This window comes from Eretmochelys imbricata, chromosome 2, assembly GCF_965152235.1.
Source record: "Eretmochelys imbricata isolate rEreImb1 chromosome 2, rEreImb1.hap1, whole genome shotgun sequence".
NCBI lineage: Eukaryota > Metazoa > Chordata > Testudines > Cheloniidae > Eretmochelys > Eretmochelys imbricata.
Genome location: NC_135573.1, coordinates 116936111 through 116959416, shown reverse-complemented (window position 1 = coordinate 116959416; position 23306 = coordinate 116936111). Strand labels below are relative to the sequence as shown.

Genomic DNA, 23306 nt, shown 5'->3' with positions numbered 1-23306 from the left:
AGCATATGAGAGGAATTTACACTAATTGTGGGGAAGAGAGGAAGGAAGGCAGAATAAGGTTCAGTCAGCAACACAAGAGCGATATTCCTCCAGTTAACAAGCTCTTTAAACAAAACCCTGCCAAAATAGATACCAAGGTTGTTATTTTCAGTTTAACAAAATTCAGGTCAGTTCTGAGTCAGGGAAAACTCTCATGGGCTTTCCTCCTCCAGCTCCATTGTTCTAATCAAAATTGTCGCTAACATGTCATTTTGCTTTAATTCATTGTATGTGCACCAGCGAGCACATACTGATATCAGTATTGCTCTGCAATTAGGGCATATTCGTTAACTGCTGTTGCAGGGCCAGCAGAGGGAGTGCAAGATGTTTTTGGATAGGTCCCACAAATCAGTGGTGGTGTTGGTTGGGGATACTTTTGTTGGCAGACAGAATAATGGAATTTTCTTTTAAAGATATATTTAGACTCCAGAGGACATTTCCCCCCGCTCCAGATTGCATTAGTTTTAAGATCTATATCAAAATATGGGGGCCCCATGATATTGCACAGTATCCCTTTCAGCCATTAGCAGATATTTAAAAGAAAGAGGCCAGAATCTGTCTTCCTATATACACAGTAAGGTTAATATTTTTCCTGTTCGACTCATTCATTTTACCCAGATAGACCCTTCATACACAGCATAAAGAATCCATTTCCAAGCAGGTCCTGGAAGTATAACAATTGTGACAGGATGATAAATAAGTTGGAGCTGAGAGCCAGAATATAGTAGCCTTGTAACAGAGGTAAGCCTTATTGTAACAAACAGCCTGAGGATGGTAGGTGGGTGCACTGGGACCATGATTAGCTAACGCTCATGAATAATTTTTACAAACACCCAGCTGTCAAAAAAACAAAACAAAAAACCAACCTTCTTGCCCCAAATGATCACAGCCTGTAAGAGGAACAAATCCTTGAAGGTACTAGTGTCTCTAAGAGGCTGCCTATAGTGTCACATCTGGTTCCCTCCCATCTTCAAACAGCATCACCTTCAGCAGGGCTGCATGCAGACTTGAAAACATTTAGAAAAAACACACATACCCATCTCAGCACAGCTTTACCCAGATCTGACCACATTCCTTGGGCTAAAACGGGCTAAACACCCACTGCAGTTACTAACTCTGAGTTATTACAGGCATTTTTTTAAAAAAGAAGCCAAGTTTTAAAAGTTACTGTTGTTGCATAGATGTAATTGGGCAACAGAATCTAGGTCCTTTTGCATTAAAAAATCCTGACTTTGTAGAAGGTCTCAGATAATCCCTTTCCTATGTCTTTCTAGCTGTTGGCAAAGAATGCCAGGGTGAAAAAAATATACCCTTGACATTATCATGCAGAAAACAAACAGATTTGTTGTTCTTAGCTAGCAGCTGGCATGCAGTTGTTTTTATGTCCTGGACCAATTTTAGGAAGTGTGTTCCAATGGTCATAAATAATTCTGGCTCCAAAGAATGGGAGCTCCTTTAGAAAATGGAAACAACATGGGACACGGCACGGACTCTTTGCTCAGCCCATCATGTGTTCCTGTATGTTTATGAGAATCCATTCTTTTTAAAGGGGGGAAATATTTACTTAATTAAACCCTGGCATTTGATTAAACAGGCAGAAAATGTGCTTTGCCACAATGTCACAGAGACCGAGGCAGTCCGCTTTTGCATATTGTCGTAATGACTGAGACAACGTGCTTTACCAGACATGCCATCGAGAAAACAGACCATCCCAGGCATCATTCTCAAATAGTCAAAAATCTTTTCTGGATCCAATGGGCAAAAACGACTCCACTGGCAATGTTAACCTCACAAAGCACGAGATTTACTGCTTCTGTATTAAATGTCAAAAAAAGTTCTGATCAATTAAAAGTGACATTTTTTTCTTTAAAAGTAGACTAAGGACCTGGGCTCTGGAAAGACTCTCATTGACTTCTGAGGGCTTTGGACCGGGCCCCTGACCCCGTAAGTCCTTACTCAGGCAAATACCTTCTTGACTTTCCGGGGAGTTTGGCCTGGATAAAGCATAAAGGATCAGGCCTTAGAATTCTTTACTCTTGACTGATTTCATGTGAGTAACAATCTCTCTGAGCATTGTCCTGTAAGGCTACAGAAAAGAGAGAAGGAAGTTTCTGCTCTAGTTTCAGAGAAATATTCCTTGATTTATAGATGCATGGGAAGTGGGGGTAAGATTAGCCAAGAGGTCTGGGATTTATGACCATTTCTGAAGTGTATTGATAAATTAGAGGTTTAAGATAACATTTATAGATAGACCAATATCTATGAATTTATGAAGCCATTTAAGGAAGGTCTGACTAGCCCTAAGATTTACAACAATGCATAGAAATTTCTCATTAGAATAAGGATGTACCATATAAAGTCATCAACAGCTTTGGTAGTGTACAGGAAACTATTTACTCCTGGGGGAATTCTGTGTCAAAATTTAAAAAAATTCACCAAAAAATTAAAATTTCTGCAAAATTCTGCATATTTTAGTTGTCAAAATAACACAATATCATCACACCAGTTTCAATTATTTGGTAATTTATTTCAAAATACTGGTCAGCAAGTATGTCTGTAACAATGCAGACACCAAGAAAGATTCCTCCAGGAGTAGAGAGAGGTAAAGAAACCCCTATGACAAACCAGTTCCTGTTTCTCTGTTGTGCTTCTGTTGGGAACCTCAGTGTGGGTGCGTCACATGTGTCAGCTGGGCACATCTTAGGGGAAAATTCTTCCCCTCTGGTCTCAGACACTCACTATCCCCCCCGCCCCCCGAGTCCATCCATGGGGTGTACACACCCCAGCCCACACACCTGTACACCCTATCCCCAAAAGCCCAGCTGCAGGGCACCCTCCAAGCCCAGACACCTTCAGTCTCTACCTCCAGAGCCCATCCACAGTGTGCCCCCAGCCCAGACACCTTCACCTGCTCCCCCATAGAGCCCAGCCACAGGGCGCCCTCCAGCCCAGACACCCTCACCCCGTACATCCCAGAGCCCAGCCACAGGGTGCCCCTGCCCAGATACCCGCACCCCTACAGGACATGCTGCAGAATTCCCCCAGGAGTAGAAACTACTATGAAAAGTGAGATTGAAGGCCATATTAGCAGACCGAATCATACAATTGTTTCTCAAAGAAATCATAGTTAGAACTACCAATTCTAAATAAGCGCTCGTACTGGAGCTTTCACAGCACTGGTGCCAGCCTGGTTATCTGCAGCAATATGAACAGATGGGCAGATTCCCACAAGCCCCCTCCCGACTGTGAAAAATCTGCTGTGGGGCTTACAGTGGCACAAAATACCCGCATTTGCCCCTTCACCAGGAGGCTGCCAGAAAGCCAACACAGCCCCAACTTGACCGGCAATGAATACGTCCAGGATGTCTGGTGGATTCATTGATTCAGTGCATCCATTTTATAGCCTCAACCAGCACAGCTCTCATGGAGCTCCTAGAAAGAGCTAGAAGAACTTAAGTTGCTCTTCCCCAGGACAACATATTCAATGAGGTGTTACATGTGAAACATAATTACGACTGTCTAAAATGTTAACATTTACATAACTTCACTACCGATCATCTTAACAGAAACATTCCGCTAAGGTACTGTATTCACTAGGTAGCTGTGTGGTACGGTGTTGTGAAACAACACATTTTTAAATGGAGCTGCGTGAACTATTTGTAATAATGTATTCAGTTAACTTCACTCTGCTTGTGAGTTGTTGGCAATCAGACTGAGTTTTTGCAAATTTGTTATTCATGAAATGTCTCTAGAGAACAAATTTCAGGCTATTGAGGGTAGCAAGGAGAGTTCACCCAATGTGATTCATTACCAACTAAAAGGATTCTGCAATCCAAATTTAGCTTAGTTCATAGTCCTGTTATCAATGCACAAGCCAGAATGGAATCCAGTTCACTCTCCCATAGCGCTCTGCAACATTAACAGGACTAAAGAATAGCAAAAATTTATTTTAGCCAGGAAAGTAAACAGCGATAAATCTGAATACACGCAGGGACCAGGTCTCTGGAGTATATAAGTGCCATTGTTACTCAGTCATTTCAGTGGTGCTGGAACATTTTTAATAGGGTGCTGAAAGCCAGCCCCCTTACCCCTGTCCACTCCCCCCACTTCCTGAGCTGAGGCCAGGAGCAAAGCCCCAGGCGCAGGGTGGCCTCAGAGACCTGGGCTTGGGGCCAGCAGCTGGGACCCTGGACGGTAGCAGAGCCCCCAGGCGTGTGGGGCTGGCATCCAGAAGCCTGAACGCATGGGGCCAGCAGCTGGGAGCCTGGGGGTGCTGCAGCACCCCCACAACTCTAGTTCCCACGCTTATGAGTCATTTTTAAGAGCAGAACTTGTCTTTAATCTATTAAACCTCCATGCTGAATTACTGTCAGCAAGAATCATCTTTACTAAACACTAGGGTGACCAGATAGCAAGTGTGAAAAATTGGGACGGGATGGGGGATATGTAAGAAAAAGGCCCAAATATTGGGACTGTCCCTATAAAATTGGGACATCTGGTCACCCTACTAAACACATACGTTCTATGTTGGTATCTACACAGCACTCACTAAGGGATTGATCCTGCAAAGAGAACCTCCTGCAAGGTGCTGAGTACCCTCAACCTCCACTGAATTCACCAGGAACCAAGGGCATCTGCTCCTGCTGAGATACTCAGAACCACACAGGATTGAGCCTTAAACACCTCAAGCCCCACCCTGGAATGCATTAAATCTGCTGTAAAACCTGGGATGGCTTCTTTTGTGATGGTCTCTTATCTGACTATTTTAAATTACATGTTTGTGAATAGAGGAGAGGAGGATCTTTGCAGGTCATTACAGTCACCTGTAAGGCTGCTTAATATTCATCAACGTAAAAACTTTCAAATCTACAACATTCCTCTGAATCACCACTTATTTTCATGCAATACCTTTTACATTCTTATCTACCAAAGCTCTGGCTTGGGTTGCAGTGATTTGCTGCTGCTGTCTGCCCAATTCCCAGCTTACGTTTGGTAAGCCAGGTGCCTGCTTCCCAGGAACACGACACTAAATGCAGACAGAGTGAGTTTCCTCATGGCAAACAAAATGCTGAATCTTTCAGCAGTCTCTGTTTGTTCCTAAGTATTTGTAGAGAAACCTCTTCCCCGTCCCCTCAAGATCATTAAATATTGAACCTTCCACTGGAAGGAAGTAGCAAGATACAAACATACTGCCAATACAAAATGTCAGCTTAGCTCTCCTACATGACTTCCTCCTCCCACATGTACTGTTCTGTTTTTGTTGTTGTTGTTGCTGCCCACATAAAACCCCACCCCAATGTGGTTATAGAGAAACATTTATCGGAGTGCTGAGTATTAAGCAGTGCTCTGGATTTCAGCTTGCTTAGTGCTGGCAGTGAGTTCAGTAGGGCTGGAAGCTTATCACCAGATAGAGCGGCAGCTCGTTGCTTGCCTTTTGGAAGCTATGTCCTGCACCATGATCAGAAAACATGCTGCAGGTCTGACTGCTGCCCAACAGCATCAAGTATTAAACAGTGTACTGCCATCAAGTATTTCACTAATCGAGGGATGCTCACTACTTTAAGTATTGTGAAATTCTGTCATCTCCTCAGGGAAAGACATCCTGCGGAAAGAATGGCGACTCTGAAACACTGCACTTTGAATCACTAGGAGAAAAGCAGCTAAGTCTTCCTTCATAAAAACTAGCTCCTTGTTCTCTTGCTTACCTACAGCTGAGGGTTTCCTAAGAGGTGCTCGAGTGCTTTCAGTTCCCATTGGAACCTATGAACCTGAGACTGCAAAAAAGAACTACATACGAAATGCTCAGCAAGAAATAGCAGGATGGCTGAATATGGATTTAGATTTGTGGAAATAATTTGCCACTCATTGACGGGGCCACGCTGAGCAAGTTTGGCTCTGACTGGCAGAAGGTAGGGCTTTGTCCCACTCAGCCAGGTGGGCCACATAAGGAGACTACCCTGTGCTGCTGCCCCTAAGCTAAAGAACAAGGTCCATTAGCTCATCCCTCTAAATGTCTGAGGGCAAATTGTGACCAAGCCCCAACAGATGGATCTGGATTTCAAACACTCCAAAGCTTTAAAAAGAAAAAGAAAAAAAAGTTTGGCTCTGGGGTTTTGGTTTGGTGCATCATAAAGAAAGGAGTCGATTGTAAAGTTATGATGTGGAACTGGGTTTGTATTGCAAGCTTCTCCACAGTGTTCAGATCCATCTCTAATGTGATCTAGGGGGAAGTCTTTCCACTGACTTCAATGAGCACTGGATCATAGGTTCTTCTGCAACCACTGAAATACCAGACACTGCCCCTTGCATACCCTACACTATGTACACTATGCATTCCCATGAAGCCATGGTGTGAAACTTGGAAGATGTATGTTGGGAAAGAGCCCTGTCGATGCACATGTATACTTTGTTTTATTGCATCATGTTATGTATGGGAAATGAATCTAAAAAGTTTTAGAATTCTTCAATAAAAAAATTAAAAACAAAGATCACTTTTATAAAGAATTCTGAAATTTGTTTTATTCATCATACATCACACAATGCAATAACAAACAAACTTTCCATTTTTCACTTCTTCAATCTATAGCTGTTTGTTTAAAGATATAAAGACGAATTGGAAAAGCCTTGAATTCATTTAAATCCCCAAAAGGACTAATAATCTTTGTGCATATTAAATTTTAAGGCACTTACGGATGTTCTAGCCAATCAGCTCATTAGACTACCACAACATGCCTCCTAACCCTAACTGAAATGAGAGGTAACAGAGTGGGAGGCGGGGGGAACCGCAGACTGCAACTTCTTCACCATGTATATGTTTAAAAGATAGAGTAGCAAATCTAGTAAGTGGATATATGATCATAATCCAAGAGCAGAAAAAAAATCGGTAATACAAGTTTTAAAATGCAGTTCTCAGGAAGCTATATTAAATGTCAATTCAAACCAATTTATATACAATCTATAACAGGAAGGAACAGAGATGTCTGAAAAAAAATTGAGAGAGAACTCAGGGTGAAATTGTGACTGTACCAAAAGCCCTCTGTATGGGGCAGCGTATGACTGCGCTGACCCAGAAGCAGAGTGGGAAGCAGTTTGTGACTCAGACTTGCAGTCTGCTTTCTCGCTTTCCCCCTTCTTTACCAAGGACATATCCTGCAGCCTATCCCCTGTCTGCACTGGCTGGTGCATTGGAGGAGGGGGTCATTTCCTCTCCCTGTGATGGAGGTATCTGGTGCAAGGGGTCACCATATGCCTGCTCTTATTCTCCTGAGTAGTTGTGCAGGATGACTCATGATCTGATCTTTATGTTTGCAATACCTTTCTGATTCCAAGGTTGCAATCTTTTTCCCCCCTTGCCTAAGAATTTTCCAGTTTAATATATATTGAGCTGCAAGTACACATTATAGAAACTTTCACAGTTCTAGTGTTCTGTTTTTCCCCTTGTGCATAGAACTATTTTTTATATCAACACACACATTTCTGCCATTTCTCCTGACTACGATCTCGTGCTCTTTTCTCTAGATTCTTCGAAATTGCAAGTACAGTAACTCCTCACTTAACATCCTCCCGGTTAACATTGTTTTGTTATGTCCCTGATCAATTAGGGAACATGCTCATTTAAAGTTGCGCAATGCTCCCTTATAACGTTGTTTGGCAGCCACCTGCTTTGTCCACTGCTTGCAGGAAGGGCAGCCTGTTGGAGCTAGCTGGTGGGGGCTTGGAACCAGGGTGGGCCGGCAGCCCCCCCCCATCAGCTCCCCTAAGTTCCCTGTGCAGCGGCCGACCAGCTGGCTATCAATTGCCGGGCAGTTCAGGTGTCCCTCCCCTGACTGCTGTGTGCTGCTCCTACCCTATGCCTTGGAGCTGCTCCTGGGAGCCTCCTGCTTGCTGTGCAGTGGGTGGAGGGGAAGAGAGGTGCTGATGTCAGGGTGTCCCTCTCCCCCCACTCCTGTACCCCATCTCCACAGAACAGGGAGGGGGAGACACGACAGGGCTCAGGACTGAGGGAGCTTGCTGGCAGCAGCAGCTCTCTCAACTTGCTGATCTACTTAAAAAGGCAGTGTACCTAGAGTGGTGTACTTAAAGGGGCAATGCGCATCTCTCTCTCTCTCACACACACACACACACACGGTTTGTCTCTGTCTCACACACACATGCAGCCCCCGGCACTTTGGAAAGTGGAGGGAGTGGTGGCTCCAGTGGGATAGCGTGGGTTCATCATCACATTCAGTTTCCGGAGGGAATATTTGCGAAAAAAATTTCCCTGGAACCTAACCCCCCCTATTTACATTAATTCTTATGGGGAAATTGGATTCTCTTAACATAAGTTCGTTTAAAGTAGCATTTTTCAGGAACATAACTACAATGTTAAGTGAGGAGTTACTGTAACAAGTTTTTCTAATCTGCCCACCACCACTATCATTTTGCCCCTAAACATAAACCAGTGATAACATTGGCAATCCAATATAGTAAAGTACAGCTTTTGAATATACATAGAGGGACAAACCCTGCTCACATTTCTCATATGAGTAGTTCCATTGACTTAAATGAATGAGTAAGGCTAGCCGGATCCAGGCCCCATTTCAGCAAAGCGTTTAATGCATATGCTCAGCTTTAAGGACATCCTACTGTCTCACTGACTTTAATAGAAGATCAGGCCCTTAGATACTATATTATTTGGAACAGATATAGATATTCTATAAACTTTACTTTGCTAACACTACATTGCTCCTGTTTGGCACTTACCTATAAGGTATTCCACCCAGAACTGGTCCTTTTCAGGTTTGTAAGGACGGTTGAAGTCAATTTGGATAAGGAAAGGCTGTCCACGGCGTACAATCAACTTAGGGTGGTAGTACTTGTCAGTATGGTGCTCCTGCTTGTTAACATCCTGGTCACCCTTGAACATGTGAACTTCCTTAACTTCCAGAAAATCTATGTACACACACAAAAGGGAGGGGAAAAAAATCAGTTTCTTTGTTTCATACTGATACCATACCGCTTATGGGCTCTGATCCTGCTCATTCACTCACATTGAGTAGAACCTTACTTGGTAATAGCCCCACTGAAGTGGAGAGGAAAATCATCATCTGATTACATTTTATACCCACTTGGCACATGTGTAAATGTCTTTGTAGGGTTCGAGAGAGGAGAATCAGGCCCCTTATATGAAATGAGTTATAAAATAGTCCAGTGCTCTAGGGGTGAATCTGGGCTGTGTCACAAGTGAGGCTGTTGACTATATAGGTTCCCTGTCTCATTGGTTGCAGAAGCTTGAAGATGAATAGTGCAGGAGGCTTAGGATTGCAGGATGAGAAACAGAGTGTGGCAGGGGCAACAGACTCTTCCTAAAAGTGGGGGGCCAAGAGGCCCCTCCCCCTATGAGGCCCTGCTCCTGCCCCTCCTCTTACCCAAGGTCATGCCCCTACTCAACTGGAAGCCAGAGCTGGGCTGGGGAGCCCAGGCTCCTCTACTTGCCTGGGGTGGGGGGCTCCAAAAGCTAGCCCCTGGCCTGTGTCCCCGCCGTCAGTGCCCCCAGCCCAGGGCAGGTGGAGGGGCCGTGGCTCCCCACAGCGGCCCGTGCGGCTCTTACCCCAAGGTGGATCCAGCTTCCAGCCTGGGGGCAGGGCCTCAGGGGCTAAGAGCCAGAGCCAGGCCATGTACGTATGGATAGTATTTAAGGAATTATGTCTCTGTACTGACAATTAGGTCCTTAAGGTCATGGAGTTAAGGTAGCTCACCAAAAGATGACATGCCTCGGACATCTTCCTTTCAGGCAGGAGGTAACAGACACCTATCTCCCTGTCTGGTTATTTGGGTATTGAATGCCTCACAATGTATGCCTAGCGGAGCCTGGGGAGGAGTTAAGGATTGTAAAATCTACAAGAGAGAAATAAGCAGGCTGTGTGTGTGCACGTGCGTGCGTCCTGTTTCTGAATAAACTCCAAGGATTGGTATGGAATAGCTTGGGGTGGAAGGAAACACATGGGATCCCTCACCTAGGAGGCAAACTGGCAGAATGCACGTCTAATGAAAGGAAGGTCACAGCCAACCTGGCTGTAAAGTACTGCAAGGATTTTGGGGGTAAACAATATTCTACAAGACATGAGAGGATCTTGTTAATTAAGTCTATGCTCTAGAATGTGTGTTATGATTGTATGTGTAACCATTTGTCTCCAATACTACTTCTTGCTAACACTTGAATCTCTACACTTTTTTACATAAACTTACACTTGATTTCACTGTAAACATATCTAAGTGCTGTGAGTTAAGCAGAGTGGTGATGTGAGGTAGAACTGGCAGAGCTGGGGTGTACTGTTTCTGTGGAAGCAGTGAATCTGTGAATAGTGAGTGTGTCCAATGGAACAAGGGCTGGACACTTCAGGGAGACAGAGGGCTGGGGGTTTGGGATGTGCCTATTGCTAGTCTGTAGGGTAACAGCATGGTCTGTGAGGCTTAGAGGGCACTGCTTGCATTGCCCGTGGCTGGTGGAATTGGGGAGCTCACCCATGGCAGGTACAGAAAAGGCTTCCTCACACTATTGGCAGGTGGTAGCAAGGTGCCTCACACCCCTGGGTATCCCCGGGAACCATCCCAAAAGAGGCACTCTCCAGAGCTTGGGTGGAAGGAAAAGGCTGGCTACACAGGGAAGCAGACCTCCTCCTCCTGGTGCTCAAGGTATGAGCACCTGGATACTGGGCTCTTCTGAGCAGATGTCACAACACTACAAAGTAAATATCACATCACAACAAAACCAAGGTGCCCAACCTGAGCTTGCTGAAAGTCGAGCTCCTTTGTCAAATTGGAACAGGGGTGGTTCAAGTGGATCAGGAATTCAACCTGAGCCCTGCATTACTCATATTTGCTAATGATCAGAGTGTTTGTTCTTGGCACAGCAGTGGGATGGTCTCCTCTGCTTCATTTTGGCCCAACAAGTTTCAAAATAGCCTCTGATTTTGGGTGCCCAACTTGAGACACCTTGGTCCAGCTGAAAGCATGGGTGTTGCATGTGGTCAGCGCTTCTGAAAAGCAGGCCAAAGGGTGGACCCTAAATTGGGGATCCAAAAACGTATGTATCCAAAATCAGAGGCCACATCTGAAAATTTTGGCTCTGCTTCTTTTGACCCACTTGCTTGGTTCACGGGGAAAAATATCACTATAACAACAACTTAATTAAATCTTCTACTCAGGTTATTATATCATACTTATCACCAGGATACCTGAACTCCTTGCAGAAAATTTTCATGCTATTATCTCAGATGGGCTCACAGCGGTAGTTTGTTCCTAAAATGAGCCCTGGGCTAGAACAGCTGCAGCACTCACACATATACAGGTGTATCTATCCCAAAACACTGGTGATCCTGGTAATTATAACAACGTATATATTTGGGCACAATACATTAGAATTTTTCCCATACCTGGATGAAATCCTGATTACTAAAGTTAAGAGACTTAAAGAAGGTCTCATGAATGATGCAGATACATAATGCATACTGGAGGCAATACTACTGTCTCTGAATTAAATTGTAATTCAGCAACACAGAGAACTGTGGTTATCCAGTTGGAGGCGGCGGGGAATCTACTGCCTCATATGCCATCCTATTGGCCTGTTATGGGAACACTTTAATAAGGCGTATCTCTGAGTGCACCGGAGTGGAACATACTGGTAGCAGTAAGAGGGTTCATCCTACCGTTATGGTAAAACTATGTCACAAGCTGTTTCCCCATCTTCATTTTCACCATGCTTCACAACACGTATCCCCCACTGAGCACTTCCATTCAGTTATGCTGTGATTTGAACTTGCATCATTCTGTCGCCAGTTGCATGAGTCAACTTTTCAAGAGCTCCTTCTGTTCTATCTAAAGCGTGACTGTGAGAGGGAGCTTACTAGGACTTTATGACATAGGTATCCACATAAATATCTATTTAAGCTCCCATAAAGCTAGTATTTTTCCTGTTCCATTCGCTTTCTATGGCTTGCTTGCTTTCAACATTCCTGCCTACAGAATCCTCTGTATTTTCCTTAGAAGGCAGATACCCAAAGTATATTGGCTTGTTATGCACTCAGCATTTTCCTTTCGTATGGCTAGTGCCCTGCAACATAGGCGTTGGAGCACCCATGGAAAAAAATTAGTGGGTGCTTAGCACCTACTGGCAGCCAGCTCCCCACTCCCCCGTCTCCCGTCCGCCAGCGGCCCCACTGATCAGTGCCTCCCCTCCCTCCCAGCGCCTCCTGCCCCATGCAATCAGGAGTGCAGGAGGCGCTGGGTGGGAGAGGGAGGAGTGGGCATGGGATGCACTCGGGGGAGGGGGCGGAACTGGGCAGGAAGAGGTGGGCAGGGGTAGAGGGGGGTGGGAAGAGGCGGGGCACAGGAGGGGTGAGCACCCCCAGGGCATGGAGGAAGATGGTGCCTGTGCCCTGCAAGATCTTTGCAAAAACTTGGGCAGATTCATTCCTGTGTCTACACTGCAGGCATAGGCCTTGGCACAGAGCCCCAGCAGCAGAAAGTCTGTCAGGAAGGGTAATTTCAGCTGTGGAGAATGGTAGCAGCCTAGAGGGGAAGATGAGGGGGAAAGCTCAACTCAACAAGTAGACTGTGCTAGTCAGGGAGGATGTGTGGCTAGAGCAGCTGGAGGATGTGCTGATAAGCTTATCCCTGCGATAGCTTCCTCTGGTTTTGGAGCCTCTGGTGGAATTTAAAGCTGCTCCCCCACCCCTTTCTGAAATCCCTTTAGGTTCCTCCTTTCCTGCCCAATCCTCCCTTGAGGATATCTCCCAGGCAGGGATGAAGCATTTTTTTTTTTTTTTTAAAAATACAGCTTTAAATTAAGCTAATGCACGGCCTGTGTAGCCATTTATTGGTAGAGCAGAGTGAAATTTCGATTTCCCCTTATAGATGACAATGGGTTAATTGTCACGGTTAGACTATCTGATGACAAGACAGAAGAATTGGGGGTTTACCTGGTGTTGTTTTGTGACTTGTGATAAATGCCCAATAATTAAAGTGGTTCCTTCCTATAAAAACTGCTTTCTGCCAAGCTAGTCTGAAAGCTGTATGTATTGTAAATTGATGGACCTGAAGGTCAAAGTTCAAGTTCAGCTTGAAGCCATATCCAGTCCCAAATCCTGCCTCCAAGCTGAAAGTAGGGAGGCATCGGTGCCTAGTCACGAGAGTACCTGGCTAGGGGTCTGGAGACCAGTGTTCTATTTCTGAGTGCCACTAATTCCCTGTCTCACTTCTGAGCCTCAGTTTCCTCTTCTGAGAAATAGAGTTAATACCACCCACCTTGGTAGAGTGGTTTGAGATGCTTGGGTGAAAGGCACTTTATAAAAGATGTGATTTTTGTTAAAAAAAAAAATCAAGCTCACCCAACCCCTTAAAGTCCTTTTGGTGGTTGTTCTAAAGCAGACACCCCATAACACAGAACATCAGCAGTAAATGCTTCCAGTTACTACACCTCAACTTAAAAATGTTTGACATAAGGGGTGGAGCTTTACCTCACCACCACCCCGTATCAGGAAGTTTTGTCTTCCTTCTTTCCTCTCTGGATGTGCCTGCCCTTGCAAAAAGATCATGGACCAGATCCTCAGCTGGCATAAACTGATGGAGTTCAAATGTGGCTGCAGCTATGCCAGTTTGCACCAGCTTCAACAGTGCTATGCCAGTTCACACCAGCTGAGGATCTGGCCCTCTCTTTTGTAGACCTTTAACACAGGTGGGTTTGGGGAAACTGAGGCCCAGAGACATGTAAGTGGCTCTCGCAAGGTCACCCAGCAAGTCAGTGATAGAGTCAGGAATTAGGCTTCGATGGAACTATGCACATTTGCACCATCTGGGTATCTGACCCAGAATTTTCTTAAGCTTTCTGTGGGTGCTTTTGAATATGGAGTACCAGAACTGAACCTTAGACAGAAAATAGGTCCAGTTCATCCACTGATGTTAATGGAGTAACACATAGGATATATTTGGCCTAATGTTTCATTATCATTTCATGAAATAATTTGCAAGATGAATACCCTTCCCTGAATAGTCTATTTTCAACTACAGAAACAAAGTTCTGAGAATTATAATTAAAGAAATATTCTCCAGCTGACATTTCCTGCTGAGATCAGCTATGTCATATAGACCCAGCCTGTTTGAAAAATACCAGAGATACTTGCGGTTAGAGTTAGATAAATGACTATGCAAAAATGGCATCTTCTCACGCCACAGGGAACAGACTTAACTTATATTAGCTAACTTTATAACAAAACCAACTCCCCCACGCTCCTGCTAGCATCAATGCAGCTATGAAAGAATGAGCTGGATTCTATTTAACTTTACACACCCTCAGTCAAAAGGATCTGCCTGTAGGATCTTTATTACTGGTCAATATTGGACCCCTTGATTATCAACTGTCAGCATGAGTTTCCAGTGCTGAACTAGGGGAAAAAAAACCACACCCATCTTTCATTTTAGGAATTTGTAAGCTAATGTTTCCACTTTCCATTGAAGACTACAGGGCCAAACTCACAGCTGGGTAAGCAAGTGTGGCTCTGTTCTAAACTGACTTGTGCTCCCTTACAATCATGGAGAATTTGGCTTGGAAAACATTATATAAATGGCCAGGTATTATAATTTGATGAACAAATGTGATATGTAAGTAATTAGGAGCTAAAACAGACCTCTGTATACTGCTCAAGTAAATCATCTTTGCACAGAGGTTCTCCTTGGAAGCAGGGAGGCACAGAATCCAGCCTGTCCTCTCTGTGGGTGAAGGAGTTGTGGTCAGAGGATCTGTGGAGTAGTAGATTCAGAGTTCACACACTCATCCCTCACCCATTTTGCCTCAAGTCTCCCTTTTCTATCCTGGCACAAAAGTGGGGAGATAGGCACTGCTCTGCTGGGCAAGTGCAGTCCCCATTCATGACCTTCCTGCACCCGAGAACCCTACCATGAGCTACTTCCTATGTCACTGATCCCCTCTGCATCCCCCCTTGCTCAGGCCACTGAATAAAAATAAGTGTAGGCCCTCACAGCTGCATTAATGAAGGCCATGCACCTGATTTATTCCTTTTATAAGATTATTATTTACCAGGTACTGATTGATGAAGCTGTTTAAAGTGTAGATAAGGTCTCACAAGTAAATCATAAAGATACTGGGCTGAAAGGGGCCTCAAGCAGTCATCTAGTCCAGCCCCTGCACAGAGGCAGGGCCAAGTATACCTAAGATCATCCCTGACAGCTGTTTGTCCAACCCGTTCTTAAAAACCTCCAATGATGGGGATTCCACAGCCTCCCTTGGAAGCCTACTCCAGAGCTTCACTAGCCTTATAGTTCGGAAGTTTTTCCTAACATCTAAACTAAATCTCCCTGCTACAGATTAAGCCAATTACTGCTTGTCCTACCTACAGTGGTTATGGAGAACAAATGAATCACTGTCCTCTTTATAACAGCCCCTAACATATTTGAAGACTCATCAAGTCCTGCTCAGTCTTCTTTTCTCAGAGGCCCAGTTTTCTTAACTTTTCCTCAGAGATCAGGTTTTCTAACCTTTTTATCATATTTATTGGTCTCCTCTGGACTCTCTCCAATATGTGCACATCCTTCTTAAAGTGTGGGGCCCAAACCTGGACACCGTACTCCAGCTACGGCCTCACTAGTGCCAAGAAGAGTGAGACAATTGCCTCCCCTGTCTTACATATGACATTCCTGTTCATATACACCAAGGATTAGCTTGTGTTTTTTGTTTGGTTGGTTTTTTTGGTCACTGCATCATATTGTTGACTCATATTCAATTTGTGGTCCATTATAACTCCCAAAGCCTAACCAGTAATTCCCCATTTTGTAGTTGTGACTTTCATTTTTAAAAAGTGTAGTACTTTGCACTTGTCTTTATTGTATTTCATTTTGTTAATTTCAGATCAATTCTCCAATTTGTCAAAGTTATTTCAATTCTAATCCTGTCTTCCAAAGTGTTTGCAACCCCTCCCAATTTGGTGTCATTCACAAATTTCATATTTTCCACTCCATTATCCAGATCATTAATGAAAATATTGACTAGTACCAGACCCACCACTGACCCCTGTGGGACCGCACTTGATACACCTTCCTAGTTTGACAGAGAACCATTGACAGCTATTCTTTGAGTATGATCTTTCAACTAGTTATGCACCTACCTTATGGTAATTTCATCTAGACCATATTTCCCTTGTTTGCTTATAAGATTGTCATGGGGGACTGTGTCAACAGCCTTACTAAAGATCAAAATAAATCACATCTACAGTTTTCCCCCTATCCACTGGGCAAGTAACTGTGTCAAAGAAGTAAAATAGATGGATTTGTCAAGAACAAATCATGCTAAACCAATGCTGGCTATTCCTTATAACTCTATTATCCTCCAGGCGCTTACATATTGTTTAATAATTTGTTCAGTATCTTTCCAAATATCAAAGTTAGGCTGACTGGTCTATAATTCCCAAGGTCTTCTTTGTTGCTCTTTTTAAAGAGAAGTCCTATGTTTGCCCAGTCCTCTGGGACCTCACCAGCCCTCCAGGAGTTCTCAAAGATAATGGATCCAAGATTGATTCAGCTAGTTCCTTAAGTACCCTAAGTTGAATTTCATCAGGCCCTACTGACTTCTAACCTACGTAAGTATTTTTTAACCTCTTCTTTCCCTATTTTGGCATGCATTCCTTCCCCCTTGTTATTAATTCTGCTATGTATCTGGTCACAAGTAACCTTTTTGGTGAAGACTGAAGCAAAAATAGGTGTTAAACACCTCCGCCTTCTTCGTGTTGTCTGTTATTAGTTCTTGTTCCCCCACTAAGTAGAGGGGCTGTACTTTACTTTGTCTTTCTCTTGCTCCTAATGTATTTATAGAATCTCTTCTTATTGTAATGTATTTCTTTTGCTAGATGGAATTCATTTTGTGCCTTAGCCTTTCTGATTATGCTACAACATACTTGTGCTATTCTTTTATACTCATATGAATAAGGGTTACAGGAGTATGTCCTTGTCTTTTCTCATCATCAGCTGTATGCTGCCTTGTGGGAAACCGATCTAGAACAAACCAGAGAGGGAAATGTCTGTTTCATGTAAAAATGCTCAAAATATTTCTTACTGCTGCCCTTCTGGAAAAGTCCATTGGAATTTAAAAGGGACTAAACTTTCTTGCAGTTACTCAGGAATCCTATAGAATTAAACAGAGAATAGTAACCTTGCGCTAGAGTTTTTAAAACTGCTGATCGATCTAATAGGGAGTTGTATCCTTTCTGTGGATGGAGTTATGACAAACTTTGGGGTTTAAAATTGTATATAAAGAAAGTTTATCATAATCCCACCCACAGAGAGGGTACATGATAAACATTCTCTATATAGAATTTTAAACGCTGCCCATAGAAAGGATACAATTCCTGATTAGAATGATCAGCAGGTTTAAACACTCTAGAGCAAGGTTACTATTCTTTATTTAATTCTATGTGACTTTTCCATTTGGGAATACTGAGTTCCCCATTTCCCACTCTAGTTTGCTCTAGATCCTTTTCTTACAGGCAGAGGCATACAGCCAATGGTGAACTAACAGAGCCCTGGAGGCTGAGGCCAATATTTTGTCAGAGCCAAAGCAATTTTTTTCCTCGTGCCTGGGACATCTGCTCACCTCCCTCCCTCCGATTTACCAACACTCCATTTATAACAAGGCTGACAAGATCATTAACTTATGTCAGGAAATCTCATGAGTTTCCCAGTGGAATGATGTTATGCAAAGCTGCTCTCTCATGGCATCGCCTCAACTCCCTCCCAATGCAGGAACACTCCACAGAAAAGTTGCAGCGCCCCCTATTGACAGAAATTGCATGTGGGACTTCTGTGCAGTTGGCGGAAGAGTGGAACGTGATGCGTCCAGTGGTCAGGGTGCTGACCTGAGAGCTAAAAGTTCAATCCCTTCTTCTACCACAAACTTTTGTATGACCTTGTACAAGTCACTTATTATCCCCATTTGTAAAATGGGGGACTAACAGCACTTCCTATGTCCTAGAGGTGCTGTGAATATAAAATCCTTTGGCGATAGTGAGATATTGTGGTAGCATTGGCATGGAAGCAGCTTAGGCAGAAAGCATGCTCATTGACACAGGACTCGGCTCCCTGGCACGTCCTGTCCTGCTGGCAAATTCTTACCTTGTGCTTGTCTGCACAACACTGCACCTGCTCTGTGCAGCAAGCACCAACCCCAAAATGCAATACTCAGCCAGAGTTATGTGTAAGACATGCTGGTCTAAAAAATAAGAGGCCAGGTAATTCCTACTGTTATTTCTGAAAATGCGGTGAAAACAGCAGCAATTCCCCCCTCCCCCCAATCACCATCAAACACCCTGCAGATCCTTTTCAAAATGTATTTTTCTGGCTATGCCGACTGCATTTTCCCTCAGTTCTGCTGGAATAACATTGCCAAGGGATAATGTGAGGGAAACAAGTCCCCTCAGAAGCAGTGACTCTTTCCAGGCAGATTCTCCCCTTCAGCACATTCTGATACAAAAGAACCTCTACACTTATCTAGTTAGAGGCTGAGTTCTAGGCCGTCAGCTTCCTTGCCTTGTACATTAATAATCTCTCGGCCTGCCAGTGAGGCAGGAGGAGGATGTTTCAGGCTTCTCACTACCTTTTACTTGCCCTGAAAGCTTTAATTTTGTTGGTGGAAAAACCCCATGAAAATCTCCCCCAACTCTACCCTTATACATGGGTTCTGATCCAAAGCTTCTCAAAAGTCAGTGGGAGTCTTTCCATTGACTTTAATGGGCTTTGGTTCGGGCGCACAACACAACTTCTCTAATCTTCCTCTCAGGCTTCCAAAGACCTTAGGCTTCCCTGATTTTATTAATGTTTCTCCTTTGAGATCCACAGTAGTCTGAGATGGACCTTCTTATGTCATGTTTCACTCCACTACAGTATATCAAAACACAAACCAACATACAACAGCAAGGATGTTTGAAAAGCATAGCCCATGGTTCCACTCTTAACACGACAGTTTCTTGCCTGTTTTTAAGTGATGTTTATTAAAGAAACATTTATGTATTAGAATGGGAAGGGTGGGTGAATTTGTGGTTAAGGCACAGGATTAGGGTGAAGGATCAAGGCTACACAGTCTTCATGTGCAACTTTGAGCAGGTGACTAAAACTCTCCAATTCCTCAGTTTCTTCATCTGTAAAATGGGGATATTACTACTTACCCACTTTTGTTATACTTTGAGATCCTTGGCTGAAAATTGTTGTAGGAGTTTCATGTATTATTATATCATACTGCCCTGGTTGCTCTGTGGAACTAGCTCACCTATTAATTTCAAATAATGTTTGTTATAAATTTAGCCTCTTAGGTTAGTGAATCATTCAAGCATCAGTCCTGATTTTCATATTATTTTCAGCTGGCAAGTGAACCGGTTTGTTCCAAAGACTTAGAACTGTTACTCAGTGTTGTTTGACATACAAGTCACGTATCATCAGTTCTGATCCCGGATTGTAAACTTTGTAACCAGGAGCATAACAAGCAATTTCTGGTAATTTTAAAGACTAATTCAAGATTTGAAAACATTTTCAGAAATAACCCGCAATCATCTGAACGCTTTTGAACAACAAATAATATGACCCCCACAAGTCACAATGAACTGAACTCAGTGTTATAGTTGTCAAAATATTCCTGAATCTTCCTCCTCCCTCTACTATTTGACATCGTGAACCTGGGGCAGTCCACTTAATTTCTCTGTGCGTCAACTTCTCTGCCTGTAAGACAGACATAATTTCCTTTCCTCTTTCTGACGGGGATGGTGCAAAGTTTCATTCATTAAGGTCTGTAAAGGCCTTTGAGATCCTCAAATGAAAGGAGCTACAGAAGTACAACAAATTATTATTACCTAACTTTGTTATTACAAGTGTTTTTGTTTTAGTTCGTAGACATAAACGTAGCTACTGGAAATATAGAAAGGGTTCAACTCTTAAAATGTGCAGTACACTGTACCTTTCAGGTTAAATCCCCTAGGTACCAAACCAGTCATCTCCATGACAGGGACCTCATCTTCTTCAGCATTGGAGACGTTTGGAGGGAGGGCTCTGCGGCCACTCAGGCTAGGGGGAATTGTTTTTTTTTTCTCTTTGTCAGCGTGCGTTGGTTCAGACATTCTTACAGTGTTGCAATCCCCTAAAAGGAAAAAGGAGAGCAAGAGAAAAGAAAAGTGAGCTATAGCCCCACGTCTAAGAGGAAGAAACAAATAACAAGTTTACGAAGCCAATGCGCTACACATTTTCAGTCTCACATAAATAAAACAAAGGCAGAAAGCATCAGTCTAACAATGGATTACAATCCCCTGAGGCTTGGAAGGTCAAAATATATGAAAAAGAGAAGAAAGAATAAACCCAACCACAAAAGCGTTTGTCTGGGAATAGCAAGACTTTGAAACATTTGGGAGATTCCATGGGTTAGGATTAAATACATATGTACGTACATAACCCTCCAAAAAGGCATCACTGCAGATTAAGTGGTGAATTAATATCTCTGGTGAGTGACTCTCACAAATTCTCTACCCTGATTTAATACACACACATAAATTATACTGCATCATGAGTCCAAAACACTAGAAAGTGTTTGAAATGAATGCTATCATATCTTGTATAGGGTTTCTACATATTTTAAACACACAAAATATCTGAAGATTTGCCCACAGACACCCAGACAATAAAATCACCTCCCACACCCTGCAGGTTTCAAGAAAAAGGGGACAAAACCTTTTCCTCCACTTACTTCTCTAGAGTAAATCAATTAAAGGGAAATTGCAGATATCGGATGATAAGAGATTTCTCTTTGAGGTAGCATAAAGCTGGTGTGTGTGTGTAAGGCACTGCAGCCTGCTCAGAAAAATACCCAATGCTGAGAACTCAGTTTCTTCCAAATACCCATTTAAGCAGCATTTCAAAATGTGGCAATTAGTTAATAGCATTTTGAAGAAAGTATTTAGCTAGCCAGGGTACCTTCTTTTCAGATGCTCTCTTTCCTGCTCCTGGTAGACGTTCTCAAGTGCAATGAAATCTGGCAATAGTTGGGGGCTCTTAAAGTAACTGCAGTATATCCCCTTCCCTTCCCCACCCACCTCAGGGCTGGGAGACTTCCCTTCTTGGCAAGCCCTCCCCATGCCACCTCCAGGCAGCAGCAACAGCTGCTGGAGCCTTGGGTGTCTCTCACTCTTCTGCCCCAACCCCCCCCCCCCCACACACACATATACATCAGGAGGATTTCAATATACAATTTTCAGTGTATATGGTAAAATAAGTTTTGCCATGCTGCTTCATGTAGGGGTCTCGCGCCTTAGCTGTGGCAAAGCAGAACACAGCATCATCTTGGGAGCCGGGGGGGGGAGGGGGGCGGGGAGGGAGAAGAGTGGGGAAGTAGCTATAAGGCACCTTTACTGCTCCACACTCCTGGGGCTAATCCTATAACCTCTTATGGCTGCTCAAAGTTCTGCCAGGTGCACAGCCCCCAAGGGGCTATTATGCCATCTGGGGATTGCCAGATTATAAAGGGGCATGCCCCTTCCCTTAATCATGCCCCTGAAGACAATGGCACAGATCCAGTCGTGCTAGCTCTGGGCTACTTGGGCTTGCCACATTAGGGAATTTCAGCCAGCTGGTTAAACTTGCTGTATTGCCTCTTTGCATCGCTAGAGTGGTGCACAGGGGCCATGTGGATCTGTCCCAAACCTGGGTTATTTGTTTCACGCAGTCTTAAATACAGGCCAGCTCCTTAGTTGATGTAAATCCATACAGATGCATTGAAATCAATTTACACCACTTGAGGATCTGGCCCAGAGCCTATATTGTGCATGAAAAAATTTCCCACATACATTGAAGTTTTCTGCATGCAAATATCTACATGCACAATTTTGCAAGTGCAAAATTAAAAAGTCACGTTTATCAATCTGGGCCTGTCTAGCTGCAGTTAAAGGGCCACAGCTTGGGGAATTAAATCATCCTTCTGTTTCAACATGTATGAGCTGCTCTTTTACAGATAAGTCCTAATCCTCCTGTAATATGATTTGATCTGTTTTTCAGTGTACTTGTTTACTTCATGCATTAGACAACAGTTTGTGAAATCATTTCCCTGTTCCCTCGTGTGTGGATCCTTCATACACCAATGAGGATAGGGTGGGGGAAAAAATATTTAAAGACCAAGGGCAGGTATAGCACCTGCAATAACTTTTACTTCTTACAATCGACAAATTTCAGGTTGATGCTGTCCCTTTAATGGTCAACAGGAGTCAATTGGTAGAATAAGCCACATGCTACTCTTCACTGCACAATGTGCAGTAGCAAAGTGCGCTCTGATCTCCTCAGCATCAACGTAACCCCCCTCCATTGCCTCCAGGCACCGTGAGGCTCCCCCTCCGCCCCACATAGTAAGAGTTTGTGGGCAGAGAAAATGCATGCACTGAAGAGCAGCTGTTTTGTATGGTCAGCGCTCCTGCTCTTCACATGCATTGCAGGCTGAAACTCTCCTGCGAGTTAGTCCCCTGATGGACTCAGCAGGAGTAGCCAGGCCCCACAAGGGGAGTGTTGGTGGAGCTGTTAGCAGTGGAAGATATCACGACACCCGGAGAGCTGTTTACACCTAAAGAGTTGTGCACAGGTCCCGGGTCAGGTGGGGCCAAATGGAACTCCACAAGTGGCAATTTTTAAAGTAGAAATCTAGAGCTTTTCCCACGTAGGGATAACCTACGTCACCGTGGTTAGCTAAGGAGCACAGTGAAGTAAAGCAAGTATTGTTTCAGGAGTGAGAGAAACTCCTGTGATTAACATATAGTGAACAACACACTGTCAGTGCTCAGTAAATAAAAACCATTGGTCCTTGATTTCCCATACTCTGAAAGACAACCTCACCTGTAATATAATGACTAGAAAGCAATTTGAGACACTTGCTGAGGTCTGATCCTCACCTGTGGAATGGCCCCCTGGGGCCATTTTAGGGTGGTAGAATTTAGAGCAGTCTTAAATCCAGCTCCAGCAGTAGGGGAAGAAGGAGCAGAAATCCATCTTAGCGTCAGCTTTGCATCCCTTCTCCCACGTCTCACTCAGCTGCACTGAGATCTGCTCTGGCACAGCTGAAGATTAAGCCAGGAGGCCTAATTCTGATATCATTTGCACCTGATGTGTCAGGAATAACTCCATTAACTCAATGGAGTTACACGAGGGTAAACTACTGTGAAGGGAGACTCAGCTCAGTGTCCAGCTAGTGGCTGCTAGTTGGCAGC

The 23306-nt window shown here is 43.8% G+C and overlaps 1 protein-coding gene across 1 annotated transcript in view; it reads right to left on the bottom strand.

The window, feature by feature from the left end:
• F13A1 (coagulation factor XIII A chain) overlaps positions 1 to 21090 on the bottom strand; it is an 88708-nt gene extending 67618 nt beyond the window's left edge. Inside the window, exons 1-3 of the mRNA XM_077810680.1 lie at positions 21034 to 21090; positions 20027 to 20206; positions 8782 to 8970 (exon numbers count right to left, since the gene is read on the bottom strand). Coding sequence (XP_077666806.1) covers positions 8782 to 8970; positions 20027 to 20186 — 349 coding nt within the window. The 5' untranslated portion in view covers positions 20187 to 20206; positions 21034 to 21090. The remainder of the gene's footprint in view (positions 1 to 8781; positions 8971 to 20026; positions 20207 to 21033) is intronic.
• Between the last annotated feature and the right edge of the window lie 2216 nt (positions 21091 to 23306).